This window comes from Nomascus leucogenys, chromosome 2 (assembly GCF_006542625.1).
Source record: "Nomascus leucogenys isolate Asia chromosome 2, Asia_NLE_v1, whole genome shotgun sequence".
In the NCBI taxonomy this organism is placed as follows: domain Eukaryota; kingdom Metazoa; phylum Chordata; class Mammalia; order Primates; family Hylobatidae; genus Nomascus; species Nomascus leucogenys.
Window position 1 is genome coordinate 7,485,992 of NC_044382.1, and position 16,038 is coordinate 7,502,029.

General features: G+C 35.7%; 1 protein-coding gene across 1 annotated transcript in view; it reads right to left on the reverse strand.

Moving 5' to 3' along the window:
* Positions 1 to 16,038, reverse strand: part of RANBP17 (RAN binding protein 17) — a 431,538-nt gene that overhangs the window by 126,326 nt on the left and 289,174 nt on the right. Inside the window, exons 15-16 of the mRNA XM_003273231.3 lie at positions 6,129 to 6,202; positions 5,031 to 5,111 (exon numbers count right to left, since the gene is read on the reverse strand). Coding sequence (XP_003273279.1) covers positions 5,031 to 5,111; positions 6,129 to 6,202 — 155 coding nt within the window. The remainder of the gene's footprint in view (positions 1 to 5,030; positions 5,112 to 6,128; positions 6,203 to 16,038) is intronic.

The window sequence follows — 16,038 nt, forward strand, 5'->3', positions numbered from 1 at the left end:
TGGAGCTGGGAAAAGCAGGGGTGAAAAATAAAATTTTCATGGTCATCAAGTGACTTTGATAGAAAATAGATTATTTGGCTTGTAGAAATGAAAATGACTGAAATAAACTAGTAGATAAATAGATTTATGATGCATATGGATGGGACTTACATTCACCAAATTCAGGTGTAGAGGAACTTAAGGGGATAATCTTAGAGAGTCAGTCTGAGGCCAAATGGAAGGAATTATTTCTTTATATCAAGCAAAACCAGAGCCAGCTCCATAGGCATGTGAGCTGTACACTTGCATAGGGGACCCTGTGCCTGGAAGAGCCTCTTCATGGTTTAATGCTTTGCTGTTGAGGTCTTGAAATTCCTAACATTTTTTGAACAAGTGACCCCACATTCTTCTTTTTGAGGTGGGCCCTGCAAATTATGTAGCTGGTCTTGCAATAACATGGAGAAGTCATTAATCTTGAGAACTGTTGAGGTTAACAGTATCAATAAGGTAAAAAAAAAAAAAAAGTTTGGATAAACTCAAAAACTAATGTGGAACTCTCTTATAGAGTCTGATTTTAAAAAGCTAGATAATGGTATCTCATTGTGGTTTTGATTTGCATTTCTCTAATGACCAGTGATGATGAGCTTTTTTTCATATGTTTGTTGGCTAGATAAATGTCTTCTTTTGAGAAGTGTCTGTTCATATCCTTCGCCCACTTTTTGATGAGGTTGTTTGTTTATTTTTCTTGTAAATTTGTTTAAGTTCCTTGTAGATTCTGGATATTAGCCTTGTCAGATGGAGAGATTAAAAAAATTTTCTCCCATTCTGTAGACTGCCTGTTCACTCTGATGATTGGTCATTATTAAAAACTCAGGAAATAACAGATGCCGGAGAGGATGTGGACAAATAGGAACACTTTTACACTGTTGGTGGGAGCATAAATTAGTTCAACCACTGTGGCAATTCCTCAAGGATCTAGAACCAGAAATACCATTTGACCCAGCAATCCCATTACTGGGAATATACCCAAAGGATGATAAATCATTCTACTGTAAAGACACATGCACACGTATGTTTATTGCACTATTCACAATGGTGAAGACTTGGAACCAACCCAAATGCCCATCAATGATAGACTGGATAAAGAAAATGTGGCACATATACACCATGGAATACTATGCAGCCATAAAAAAGGATGAGTTCATGTTCTTTGCAGGGACATGGATGAAGCAGGAAACCATCATTCTCAGCAAACTAACACAGGAACAGAAAACCAAACACCACATGTTCTCACTCATGTGGGACTTGAACAATGACAACACATGGACACAGAGAGGGGAACATCACACACAAGGGCCTACCGGGGGGTGAAGGGCTAGGGGAGGGACGGCATTAGGAGAAATACCTAATGTAGATGATGGGTTGATGGGTGCAGCAAACCACCGTGGCATGCGTATACCTATGTAACAAACCTCCACGTTCTGCACGTGTATCCCAGAACTTAAAGTATATAAAAAAAAAAGGACCTCAAAATACACACACACACACACACACACACACACACACACACTCTCCAGATATTTTTAGTTTTTTCATGTTTGATGATTATGTAATAAAGGCCAACTACCAACAGAGGGCCTGACAGAGAATGAAATTTCCTTTCTGAAACCCAAGTGGAGCATGTTAACTGCTACAAATTTGAGTAAACAATAAATTGCAGTAGAAATACTGATCAATTATCTTTCAAACGAATAAAAACTTGAAATAATGATTAACGAACGAACAGCATTTTGGATAAAATGTGATACTGTTCTCCGTTTTCAGCATTTAAAATAAGTAAGTTTACTTGATTGCTCTGTATGACCCTTATTCTCTCTCCAGTTTTCCCAGGAGCTTCCTTGTTCCAGTCATTTGAACAATCTCACCCTTTTCCCATTTAGATAGAAACTAAAATTTCTGACCAGGAAACATTTCAAAGAAGGGAAAGATCCCCAAGTACTGAACTTGAACACCGTGGGCTGGCTCTGTACAGAGCCATTTCAGATCTGTGCCTGTTCAAAAAAGCTATTTAATCAGAAATTCTTGGAATTTAGTCTTGAAAATATAAAGAGTATGTTAAACAGTTACTCAAATGTATTTGCTAAATTTATTATAAATACCCATGTAATGAATCTGATGGGAAAACATAAACTTTCTGTCAAAAAGGTCACTGGATTTTAAAATAACAATCATCTTACCGATTTGAAAAGTTTCAAATTTGGCAAACAGCAATTCTGGGGTAAAATGCAACAGCCATTCAGTTACAATCTGGGGACTTATGTCCCCACATCATTATTTAGGAACTAGATTATCTCTAAAAATGTAAGTTTAGTGAGTCTTATGAAGTCCTATGAAAAAGTGTCTGTGAGGGAAGTACCAGACTTTTCTGCTCAGGACATACAATGCAGCTCTATTTTCTAACTACCTAAAGACAGAAGTTCTCAAAGTATGGTCCTGGAGCCACCAACTTAACCTGAGGCTTGTGAAAACTGCAATTCTCAGGCCTTGGCCTAACACCTCCTGAAAGAGAAACTCTGGGGAGTGGGGCCTAACAATTTGTGTTTTAAAAAGCACTCACATTCCGACGCTCACTAAAGTCTGAGACTACTGCTTTAAGGCAACCAAAGGCTTTTTAATGCTTCCTAAAAATGGGGGTCTTGTGTGATTTCAATTTCTAACAAGTGGTCAGATAAAAGACCACCAAAGTTCAGAGACTGGCTTTGAGCACCATAAACACTGAGTAAGGTTCATCTGAAGCAGATCAAATAGAAAAAATAAAACAAAAAGTATCTGAAGACATGTACTATAAATAAAGAACATTAAAAAACCTCATAGTGAGATAACATGCTTTTCATTTACTTCTAATATTTTAAATATTTTTAATATTAATATATAAACAGATTTCCAATAACAAGGGCCTATAGGTGATGATTTTGATCTTGCATAAGTGTTCCTATTGCTGAAGAATGTCATCTTATTCCTAATATAGAAATAATGTATTGCTTTAAAATCAAGACTAAAAAACACATTGTAATAAAGAAATCGATTGGAAAAACAAAACATGCATTAGGTAACCAGTAACTGCACTAAAACAGATACACCACTCACATATTCCATTATGTAAATGAATTCAAAGATATTTCATGACTGATCAGCTAGAAGGGACATAATGATTTATAATTCAAATAACTGAGCACTGAAATCAAATTGAACTAATATATATTTCTAAATATGCAAACCTGAAATAATTGCTAAAAAATATAAATCAATGTACCCATGTTGAAATCATTCCTATCCCCTGGTTTAAAATATTACGGCTTTTAAACTTTTATCTAGTAAGTTTTCTGAAAATATGATTTTTTTATTCACTTCAAGAAGTACTCAAAAGCAATAAACAACATGTAAAACAAAAGGCTATAATATTTGAATTAAAGAATATATAATAGGTTTAATAGGATAGAAAAAAGATCTTAAATAGCAGATACAAATAAATTAGGCATTATGCAAATTACACTAAAAGAATACAAATCAAATTAATTTTATACTAAATATCAATTTCAACCTAAAAAATAGGGTAAATCTAAACAATAGATATATGCTATAAAATAACTGAGGCTTCTTTGCAGATAATATGCTCTCAAAGTAATTCATTGTGAAAAGGCCAGAGTTTGCAATACTAGGAAGTACTTATAAACCACTTCATATGTTAGAAATAAAGAGTATTTCAGCATTATTATTAGAAAAAAATATGGGTTGAGTTTTTTTTTAATAAGAAAAAATACATATCTTAAAAAGCCAAATGACCACTGGAATTGGGTTGTACATCACTTTCCAGTAAAAAGGAAAAACAGCCTGGACAGGTGTAATTTATCATTTTTCTGATTTAATATCAAAGAAATATATTAAAATAATAAAAAGAATCCTGAAATCCTCAAAATTTGTAGTGATAAATAGCCCTCCCTGTCTTTATTGCATTATACCTACTAACAGAAATATTGCATGGTGGATTTTGCCAGACAAGGACGATTATTTTCCAATAAAAAGTTGCATATTAAATTCCAGCACAAAAGTGGGTGTCTAATACTTTCGAAATCTTTTATGGTTTACCAAGGAATACAATTTAAAACTTAACTAACATAAACATATTCCTGGAATGAACCTACATTAAAGGTTTCCATCCAACGCCACCATTTTCAGAATTTGTCCTCATATAAAAAGATCAGCTAATCTTAGTGATTAACTAATCCAACACTTATCTTTCACAAGTCCTATATCTTTGATAGCTAACGTAGAAAAGACAATCTACATGATTCTCTCTAGTTGTTAGAAATATGACAATACTGTCAACTATAATTTAGTAAGAAGATTCTTGGTTTTAGAATTTTAGAAATCTGCTAGACAGAGAAGTCTAAACATTTAATGTATAATGGGAAATCTTATTTTAGATTAGATTAGATGTTGATTTGGTGGGGGCAATAATCAAAGAAATGGTCAAAAAACTTATCATTTTCTTTGTATTACTCCATTGTGCCTTTCAACTAATGAAAATGATGTTCTTTTCAACTGAAGAATATTAGAGATATATTTACTCACAGGAATGCAGTTTTTATAATGTAATATTTTTAGAACATTTTGACCTCCTTAAAATTAAGTTACATACTTTCTTTTAGGACATGAGTTTCTGACAATTACAAAAACGCATGAACTAAAATACATGTGGTTGCATACTTTCTTATATAACCATTTATTAGCCTGGGTGAGTATAAATATAACTGTAACTACTTAGGGATCTATATGTCCATATAAATTCAACAGTGATTCTGACTAAATGCTTCATAGTATACAGCTAATTAAAACTTTTCAAAAACATGCATTTACAGATGAGGCTAAATGAAAGGTCTTTTTATTTTTTTAAAAATTGCAAAAATTATAAACAAGGAAAATACCTGGTTAATTAAATGCATCTGCTAGGTTGTTTACACATAATGTCAGATATACAGTGAAAAGGATATCCAACAGAAAGGTCATTTAGGAACTGAAGAGTCCTTGAAATTACAGGCTCACATCTTCCCCAGTATTTAAGGTTTGTAACACTAAATAGGAAAAAAAGTCTTTAATTATAAGTAAGATATTTGCTTGTCTAATGAGAACCAGAGAATACACATAAATTTATGTAAGTTTGATGACCTAAATCACAAATATTTTGAAAGTGAGAAACAGGCTCAAAAACATTTTCTATTCTTTCTATAGCATATTCAAAATTATATGCAATCTGCAATGAACATTGCTCTGCAAATGGTGTATAATTCCACATATTTAGTTTTGTAAATTAAAAAGTTGTCTAAGTGTTTCACTGGAAAACATCAAGTTTGTACCCAAAACATATTAGGGAGGAAAAGCAGGAGTTACAAAGAAAGCCAAATAGAGGCTCACTATTACTGCCAAAGAATGAACCATCAATCTGTGGCTCCAAAACTCACTTCTTATGATCACGACTGTTTATCTAACTTTGCTGTCTGCAATCAAGACAGTGTTGTTTGTCTGTTACACAGATAAAGTGGGGTGCCATGTGGAGGCATACAAGTTTGGCTACGTGTACAAAGTTATGTCTATGACTAGAAACTAGTTTATTCTGCTAATGTTATAAGTCCAATATAAGGACAGTTTCCATGAGTATGTCTCTGCCAGCCATAGGTTTCTCTTAGAACTAATGAATGCCCTATCAGACCTCTCTCAATGATTTCAATTTGCAATAATCTCTTCACGTGGTCTTTCAAGTCACGTGCTTTTCTTTTTAAATTAAAAAAAAAAATGCTGCCCAATTGATCTGAAGAGTCAAGGTCTGTAAATCTTTTAAAATCATCATCTGATGCTGCACACTGCAGTTGTATGGAAACTTGACAAATTACAATGTCCTTTGGATGGTGAGTTTTCAATATGTGAAATTAAGTTTCAATTAAGAACAATGCTAACATTCTAACAATTAAAGCATAATTTCAAGTCTTTTATTTAAAAAATTAATATATAAAAAGATTTAAATACAATAAAAAGATCTATTACATTTAAAACCACAACAAAAGAAAAATTAAAAGACCAAAACAAGAACTCACATTTTTGTCATGAATGTTTCTAGAACGTGGTTGTCATCTGTTATTCCTAAGACTTCTGACATACGAGCATATACCTGCATTAAAACATTTCATTGTTAAAAGTTTTATTATTAACATATATTTTCAAAAGACTATTCAAGTTGAACAAACATAAGATTTAATGCACTGTGGTATCCACACTGAAGTAGGGAGTGGGTGGGAGAGCAAATGAATTTTTTAAAAAGAATCTTATAATTTTAAAATTTGCTAACTTTTTCCTCCAGATCACTCCTATTTTGAAATATATAAACGCTTACACACAAACACACTCACATATCCATTTTACTCCCACCACACCACACACATTTTTTTTTCTCAAAGTGGTAGACCACCCCTTTCTGGAAGACGGGAGTAGGTATGCAAAGGGCTGGAAAGTAGAGTACTTCAACAAAAGGCTCCAACACTTAAAAATTTTCCACCTATTCTAGATTTCAGCAAAATATTAACCATTTCAGGATTATTTAAGGCAGTTATAAAAATAAGGATTTAAAAAAACAAAGGAAGTTAAAGAACTTATAGAAATTCTCCTCAAATATTACCTATATTAAGCTTCCCCAAATACACAGGTACGTCTTACTTTTCATGTTGACAGTGAAATCCCAAGCTCAGGGATTCACTGTTGAAAACATCAGGGCCTGGGAATCCACTAAGCTTCCAATTAGGGAGTGTTGGTTGCAGAGTTTGGGGTGCAACATTTCAGTCTCAATCCAAGCCACATTGAGCTTATAAATACATATCCCACTTCAAGTGGGAAAATGCCACTTATACTCCTTACTAGCCTGGCAAAGCTGAGAGGTGGGTTGACACCTCCATACTCCCTGATGCTCTGGTGTGATTCCAGGTTATCCCTGCCAGACACCAGCTGTATGGGATTTCTCTTCTGCGATTTGATCCTCTGTGATTGTGTTCTCTCACTTTCTCCTAATCTGCCTATTTCTTATGTACAGCAACATAGTTTCTATTCCCTCTGTCTTTTGTTTTTTATATCTGAACACCAGCTTGATACACCGCCATAGGTCATGAAGGTATCACAGGGGCAACACAAATCACCCAGAGCTATAGGGTCATAGAGGGGAGGAAAGCTGCCATTGTAGAAATTTCTTTTCTGGATTTTAAACACCATTTGAACCAGCAGGTTGTGTTCCAGGCTTTCAACCTGAGTCCTGTGTCTGGAAGGCTTCTCCTCAGGCTGATAGAGTGAATCAGAGGGAGAGAAAAAGGGGGAGAGGAGGAGGGGTTAGGTGTAGAGGGTGACAGAAGGAAGGAGGGGCTGAATGGTGGAGAGGAGAAGCTGGGGAAGAGAGAGAGAGAGAGAGAAAGAGAAAGAGAGAAAGAGAGAGAGAGAAAGGAAGACTGAGATTCAAATTCCTGCTGCCTTACCTACTAACTTCTGAGCCCTACAGAAAAGCATTTCAATGATTATATATCTGTGACTTTGCCCATGAGAGTAGGCCTTCATCTCTAACAAGATTAAAGTGACCATTGTTGCTTGTAAGATGTTTGGGGGAAAGAGGGAGCTAAGGAGAGAGAATCTAGAGAAGTTAGTTACCAACAATCCTCAATAGTCACAAATCTTTAAGCACAAAGAGGGCTCAAATGAAGACTGATATGTAAAACGGAAAGTTTCCCTAAGCTCACCATGATGCCAAACCTCTCTTGTATATAGAAGTATACAAATTGGGTCCCTTGGAAAACCTGGTATCGACATGATTAATGGCACACAAAGCATTTCACAACTTGGCCTCAACCTACCTCATCTTCCACATTTCCCTCAACCTCAAGCCACAATAAAATGCTGATGGATCACTAAGGCATCTCATGCAATTTCAGATTTTTATGTGTTCATGTGCTGGTCATTTTGCCTCAATCAGTCTTCTTTCTCTTTTTCCCCTCATACTCATTCAAAAGTCATCTCCTCTGAAGCCTTCCTAGGCACAGTGAGTTGAACTCTCCTTTATGTTCCCACAACATCCAGTCCATTCCTCTATCATGGCGCTTTTCACACTGTAACTGTTTGGATGTCAATCTCCCTCATTACACTGAGTGCTTCTTAAGGGGTGACACTATGCCTTATTCTTTGTGTCCCTAATATTGCACCTAAGGCAATATTTGTCAAGTGAATACTACGTGTTTTTAATGTGCAGCGGCAAAAGACACGGTCTGGATCTACTAGGACTATATTATAATGTGAATATTACACAAAGAAAGAAAAATGACTTTTCCCATTAAGCATATATTGGATTCTACAGACAAAATACATGGAATCGTTAATTACAACAGAAAAAGAAAATAGCTAGAGAGAACAGCTTGAATATTTAGTAACTGATTATAGCAATTGTCTTTAATTTTATTTTAGTGGCACCCTTGTCAAAAGCAATCCTTAAAATAAGCCCAGTTTTATAAAATCAACTAGCAGTAGGGATCAGACACCCTACTGTGTGCCCTGCTTTGCCCACTTGCTCAGTTCCAGGGCCAGAGACTGTGTGCCCTTAACTCTGACTGGAATTTAAAAGGCACGCTTGTTTAACAAAGATGAAAATATGAATGAGTATGTTTAAACTACCTTTACTACAACTCAAAGCACAAATTCTTTGATGGTATACAGGATCATTTATACAGATAAATGAAATTAATAATAAATTCCATGACATCCCGGTTTTGGAAAGGATGTGGCCATGGCATTATCTCAAATCACTTATTTTCTTCTTATTGTATTTATATCTTTACTGGTTAATTTTCTTGTTTTCGATAACATAACTACAGTGGACTTTTGTAAAATCAAATTTTACATGTTCAAGACATTATAAATGCCTTTTTTATGGCAAAACTCAGACATAATATAATTTTTGTTTTAATCATTTTATTATTCATTTTAAAATGGGATTTTAAACATTTCAAACATTTTAACATTAAAAAATGTGCTTTCTAATTCAATGGGTCCTACAAGGAAGTTTTCCTATTGTGTCCCTGGCATTCAAAAGAGGAGGAAGCTAGGCAGGCAGGTCTGTTGTGTTCTGCTGTCAAAACAGTTTCTCAAAGCATCAGATCTGACCCAATAATATACTAGAAAAACAGTCAACATTGACACATGGCAGTGCTTTAATCCACAATTATCCTTGTAACTTGCACCATTCCTTTTATCATCCATTAGCTTTGATTCCCATTATCCCATCTAGAACTGTGTCAACGCTTTTGTCCTTGGGGATTTCTCTCCACTACTAGGATCTGACAGTCAAGCTTGAGTACTAAACAGGATCATTACCTCTTAAATCCACTTATCTGATCTACTGAATAGTAAATTGAAAAGCTCATTAAGAGCAACAATCTGATTTGTTTTCACGTGTGACAGGGTCATTTAAAATCAATGTATGATTACAGTGTTTCTTTTAAAAGACTGTTTCTCATTTTTCAAGGTACCTTACCATTCAGATAACATGCAGAAAACATGAAAATGTCTCCAAACATTTGAAATTTAATTATCCCTTTTAAACATGGATAATTTGGGAGTGAGAAGTAATTTGTTCAGTTAGGAAATACCTACAAAATTGTTTATCATCAAGCACAGGTCAATGAAAGTCTTCTACAGAAAAATCTTCTAACACAGTATTTAGAGTTTTTAACACTTTCTATGACTTTTATCATTTCACCCGAAATAATTTTTATGACACCAAGAAGCAACTGTATTGCAGTATCTATTTTAAGGAAGTATATAGGAGTTACATAGGAATGCAAGAAAAGGAAAAAAAAAACTCACTTTCAGTCCACAGATTCTTTGTCTCTTATTTCAGAATCTATTAAGATAATCTCATCAGAATGAAAAATGAGTCAAAATCTAAGAAATAAGAGACTAAATCTATCTGTGTGGTCATCCTTCAGAGAAGGATGGCCAATACAATGACACTGAATATATGGTTATGCCTTTGGTTATGAGTTTTATATAGTCAGAGATGCACATTCTGTAACTAAGTTTTTGCCTGTCTGAGCCCTCCTCCCTTCTTTCCTTCTTTGCCTTTCATAATATGCCTGCATAACAGACTGTAAGCTTCTTGAGAGCAGAAATGATGCTCTGTTTTTTAAAAATCTCACATGCCTACTACTCAATAATGTTTCTTAAATGAATAAAAAGAATATATGGTTAAAATGCACATTTTGGTCAATCCCATTTCATATATGATTCTTTAACAAAAGGAAAACAACCCATAAAAGGCATGTATTCTTCCCCCTGTAAAATAATATACCCCAAATCCTACTCATCTGGGATGAACATTGGTAAAATGTTGTCATTTTAAAAGGTGTGGTTTTAATGCTTAAATAATGTTTCTGGAAGAAGCTCTCCCTGTAAATTCAGTAAGAAGAGTCTTAATTTGAAACCTTGCCAGCCTGTTACAGGCACTTCTCAAAACATATAATAGAATATGATATTTTTGTAGTATTAATTTCCACGTGAATATGTTTCCTCCACTATTTTCAGCATGTACTCCTGGAATGCAGGGGAAATGTCTATTTCTCTTTACATCTCCAGTAGTATATTGTCTTAGAACACTGTCGTGATAAACTTAGTGAAGTGGAAAAAGCACAGACTTTGGTCCCAAAGATATCTGCATTTGAATTCTGTATCTGCCACTAACTAAGTGTTTCTTAAGGTCTCTGAATCTTGGCTTCTTACCCCTAAAACAGTAATAATAATACTACCTACTTTAGGCCAGGCACGGTGGCTCATGCCTGTAATCCCAGCACTTTGGGAGGCCGAGGTGGGAGGATTGCCTGAGCTCAGGAGTTCGAGACCAGCCTGGGCAACATGGCGAAACCCCAAACTAAAGTACAAAAGATTAGCCGATCGTGGTGGCATGCACCTATAATCCCAGCTACTCGGGAGGCTGAGACAGGAGAATTGTTTGAACCTGGAAGGCGGAGGTTGCAGTGAGCCAAGATTGTGCCATTGCACTCCAGCCTGGGTGACAGAGTGAGACTCCATCTCAAAAACAAAACAAAACAAAACAAAACAAAACAAAACAAAACAAAACTACTTTATGGGCTTTTGATTAGATTAAATGATGATCCCGAACTCAGAGCTTGACATTTAGTAGTTACTCAACAAGTGCTGTTTCCCTGTACAACCTTTCATTGATCCTTCTGCACAGTAGGTGCTAAAGTGGTCAGGTAACACATTTTGAAGAGAAGGCTCTTCACATGAAAAGTAACAGAAAAATCAGAAGGTGCTTTGCAGATTTTCACACAGCATAAAGATGGTTAAAACAAATAAACAAAATCTTATAATCTGTATCCATAACTCTTAAATCTTTACAAATACGTTCAATTAACACCTTCTAGTCACACTCAGAAATTGCATTTGTTAAAGGCATAAAGGAACTGCTTCAAAATTTCATGATACAAAATCAAATTCTTTCTACTCCTCAATGGCTATTGTCTTAGAAGCTAGAAAAATTACCCATTTAACCAGTTACCCATCTCTCTTGCTCCTGAAATACGGAAAGTGATTAGAAATGTAAGGAATTATCATTATTACAGATTTGAGAAGGCATGCTCTTAAAAAACTGTTTTAATATGTTTGTTTTCTTAGCCATATTTATTTTACTGCAAAGGTTCTTATAAATTTAAGAGCATTTGGATAGTACATAATGCTTCAGTGAGCCAATACGTTCTCCAAATTCTCAGCTCATCAAATGACAAATATTGCCTGTAGAATTTGCAAGTAGCTTAAAAGATCTTACATACGGTTTTAAAAAGGGAACTAGGTAAGAAAAATAGATGAGGGCATAAACTACAAATAGCAACACAATTTTGAGTTGTAAATTTAATAAAGAATAAAAAAAGCATGTGCTGTAATAATTTTTAAAATTTCTTTTTCCAATCCTAATCCTTAGTCTTGGGTATCTGGAGCACTGTCTCTAACATTCTGGGTATAACTCTGAGGAAACTAATTATGTCAATCTCTAAACTTGAAGTAGATTACAGAACTGGGAAACCCAGAATATTAGTTCCTAAAGATTGTATGGATATATAATGACAGTCACAGAAATTCAATAACAGCCCTCTATGAAATGTACTCAAAAGCACCACATGAAACAAATTAAAAAGAACAACGAATCTCTCATTCTGTGCAAATAAGAAAACAAGAGAAAACACTGGTTCTATAGGTTTTCAAGAGTTTTTATAATGAATTAAGATTTTGGATAATGAATCTTCAAAAATTACAGTAAGTTAAAACCCTTAGGCCTTCTATAAATGTTTAAGATGTTATAACTTCTCAAAGAGCTTTAGTACGTCGTTTAAGCAGGCTCAGTGCAGACAATTAACAGTGCTGTAGAAGTCAACAACAAAGCATTTTGCCATTGGACGACAAACCTTCTCTGAACCAATTTATTCTCAAAAACATATCAGGTAATACAAAAGCGATACCACAAAAGATCCCCCAAATATTACTGTGAATTTTCAAGTACTGTTTCAATCTATTGGAATGACTTATTAATGAAGGTTTTTAACTGGCTGTAAATTGGTAAAACAAAACCTGTCACTGGAAAGGATCCAATATAATGAAAGCATTAATGTTCCTTAGGAAGAGATTTAGGAACACAGTATGAAATCACTTACTATGAATAAGAAATCAATTTTCATATTTTTGTTTTAGGCTTCAAGTGCCTTTGAGGTCAATTCAGTGCTTTCTATAAGAAAGACCTCATCAATGTGAAAGGCATTAGTAGAGGAGGGAGGAGGAGAGGTGTAAGAAAGAATAGAGCATTTAATGACTTGGATCTAAACCATTTGGAACTAAAGGTACTTAGCTCTTTCATTAACATTTGAAGCAGGATAAAACATGATAATCACAATTAACTTATCACCATAACAAGAGAATTAATGGTACAAACATCATTGCTGTATATTAAATACACAAACTTAGTGACACTGAATAGATCCATATTAATCCTGGGTGACTAATTTTTCCATATCATTTAAAATAACATCACTAAATATAAGCCTGAAATTAGACAGAAAAATCTTTTGCCAGGATTTAATTTTAAAACCATAATTTATGTTGGAAATCAAGTGTGGTGAATAATCCTGCTTGCCTCATTCAGTTGAATAAAGAACAGCATCTGATAAAAAAAAAACTGGTTATGGAAGTATAAAATACATCTGAATGTTAAACATTTATTTCAATTAGAATATCTGAACCCACCATCTGTGGTGGCCATCTTGCTAAGGGCACATGTACCTAACAAATCTCTTAAGAGGCATTCCCAGTCTGCTTGAATAAGCTATTGTATAAGAAAACTTGGAGTGACCACTTTGGCCTCACATTTCCTTCGCTCCACATCCTGTGGCACAAAGCATGAACTCAGCAGGCTGGGGTGCAGGGCTGCCTGCTGCCTTGTGATAATCCCCTCTCCCAGTAGGGGCCTCCACTGATGCATGGCTAAGAACATGCTTCCTCTTTTGCTTGCACCCCAGTGGGGTTTCCATTTCTAACTTGGGCCCAAATCCAGACTGCTAAGGAAGGTGGGAAAGTCAGAAAGCTCCAGATGCTGTGAGATATTTCTGAGTCAGTTTCTAAACAATAATTTATTAGAAAGAGTACAGGTATAATGTGAAAACCAGCAAGGCTGGTAATTTTGGAGAGATTCTTTTCCTCCCACCCCCAACCAGATCTAGGGTCTAACTACCACCTGTTCAACAGAAGCTGGCTGTTTGCCTTACTTTCCTTCAGGGAGCCACTGACTAAGGATCTCCACCAGCATGAACCTAATGCCTCCCGACAGGCCTTCCTTAGCCAAGAGGGACCTGGGTTGAGTGCACCAGTTACTGGTCACAGGATATGCAGTCCACAGAAAGACTCCTGTGGTGCCACCAGCTGAAAGCCAACCAGAGAAAATGGAGAGTGTACATTTGTCCTGACACAGCTTTGCTCCTGCCGGCTGCCAACTCACTCCATGTCTGGGGCCAAGCTTCTGTTAAACTAGTCTTCTATGGATAAAGCCATGGTAAAGCCCTGGGTAAATATATTATCTCCCCAAGCCCATTCAAAAGGAAGCTAACTATGGCTATGGCACCAGATGCTTGGGAAGAAGGCTTAATTTTAGTAGAGGATTTTGGGACCATGGTTTGAAAGAGCATTTCAGACAGTTAAAGGAATATTTATAATTCTTTGCAATAGCAAGTTTATAAGATGACATGATTAGATTTTAGGGAAAAGAAGCTGATGCTGGATGAAGTTTGTGAGAAGGTGATAGTAGAGGTGGGGAACTGGGAAGTAAAATATTTTGTTTAATCCCCCGTATCTCCTAAAGGTGTCAGCCAGAAACACATTCTGACACAAGGGATACATGTGCTCTAGACACTGTTCAATAACAGATGCTATTCAATGTAGCCAAATAAAACTTTCTTAAGTATTAATAACTGATTATAATTGGTTACTCAACAATGTTAGCATCAAGAAATCTAGGGTGCTTTTGTACTATGCAACCACATTAAATATAGGCTTTGCAGCTAATACTGCTTATTAGTGGACTACTAAACCTTTGGCTATAAAACATGCACATTGTAGAATTATATAGTGCATAAAAAGGGAATGAAGACAATGCCTGCCTACACTTAATCATTGTATGCATATGCCTGTTTTACTAATTAGAATCTGAGGCTGTAGTGAGACAAACATAAAGATTGCTGGTCCACCATCATAACCTGCAACCCAACTCACCTTAACTATTTTCCAGGCCTTCTCTGGAACTCTCGGTACATCACTCCTCAGGTGTACAACCTAAAAAGCACAAAGTTTAGGGACCTGCCACCTGGCACCAGAAATAAGAGCAAAAGGCCTCCCCAATCTCAAATAAAAGGAGAAAGTGGCTGACAATCTTTGTGGTTGTTACTTATAATATTCTTGGGACTCCGATTTTATTCTGGAGCCCATGAGTGGAGACATGGTGAAGTCCTGTTCAAATTCTGGATGTAGTTATATGAATGACAATGGGTTTGCTTCAGTGAGATAATTCCAGAAACCAGTTACTAAAAGCTAGCCCTAAAGAAGAATAAATCATAAATAATATTTGACAGAATGATTTTTAAGAATCTCAGCTGGGCATGGTGGCTCACGCCTGTAACCTCAGCACTTTAGGAGGCCGAGACGGGTGGATCACCTGAGTTCCAGACCAGCCTGGCCAACAAGATGAAACCCTGCTTCTACTTCTACTAAAAATACAAAAAATTAGCGGGGCGTGGTGGCGTGTGCCTGTAATCCCAGCAACTTGGGAGGCTGAGGCAGGAGAATCACTTGAACCAGGAGGCGGAGGTTGCAGTGAGCTGAGATTGCTCCATTGCATTCTAGCCTGGGTGACAAGAGTGAGACTCCATCTCAAAAAAAAAAAAAAAAAGAATCTCTTAGTACTGTTTCCCACGAAGCACTTTCATTATAGAAGTGTGGCAACTGAGGCTAATGACTTAAGCAGGCAAAGTAACCTTCTGATGGGCAAAAGTACATCTTTTAACTAGGGTTACAAAGAATAATATTACAAAATAGGAGGTAATCTAGTGAAGTGGTTAGGAATAGATTCTGAAGCCCAAGACTAGTGAGATTCTGCCACTTACTAAGTAATTTTGAGCAAGTTGCTTACCCTTTAAACCTTAGTTTCCTCAAATATAAAAAGGATGAGAGTAGTACCTAATCTGTGGAATTTTTGAGAAGATTAAAATGGTTAATTTATGTGAAGGACCTATAACAGTCCTGGTACATAGTAAAATTTTCATAAGTGTTACCTATTATTTTTATTGGAATGTCTCTTTTCTTTGTGCTTTATCTGGACTAGATACTAGAAAATAGATGTATGTTCTAAGTGGGTATGTGAGTAGCTTTAGT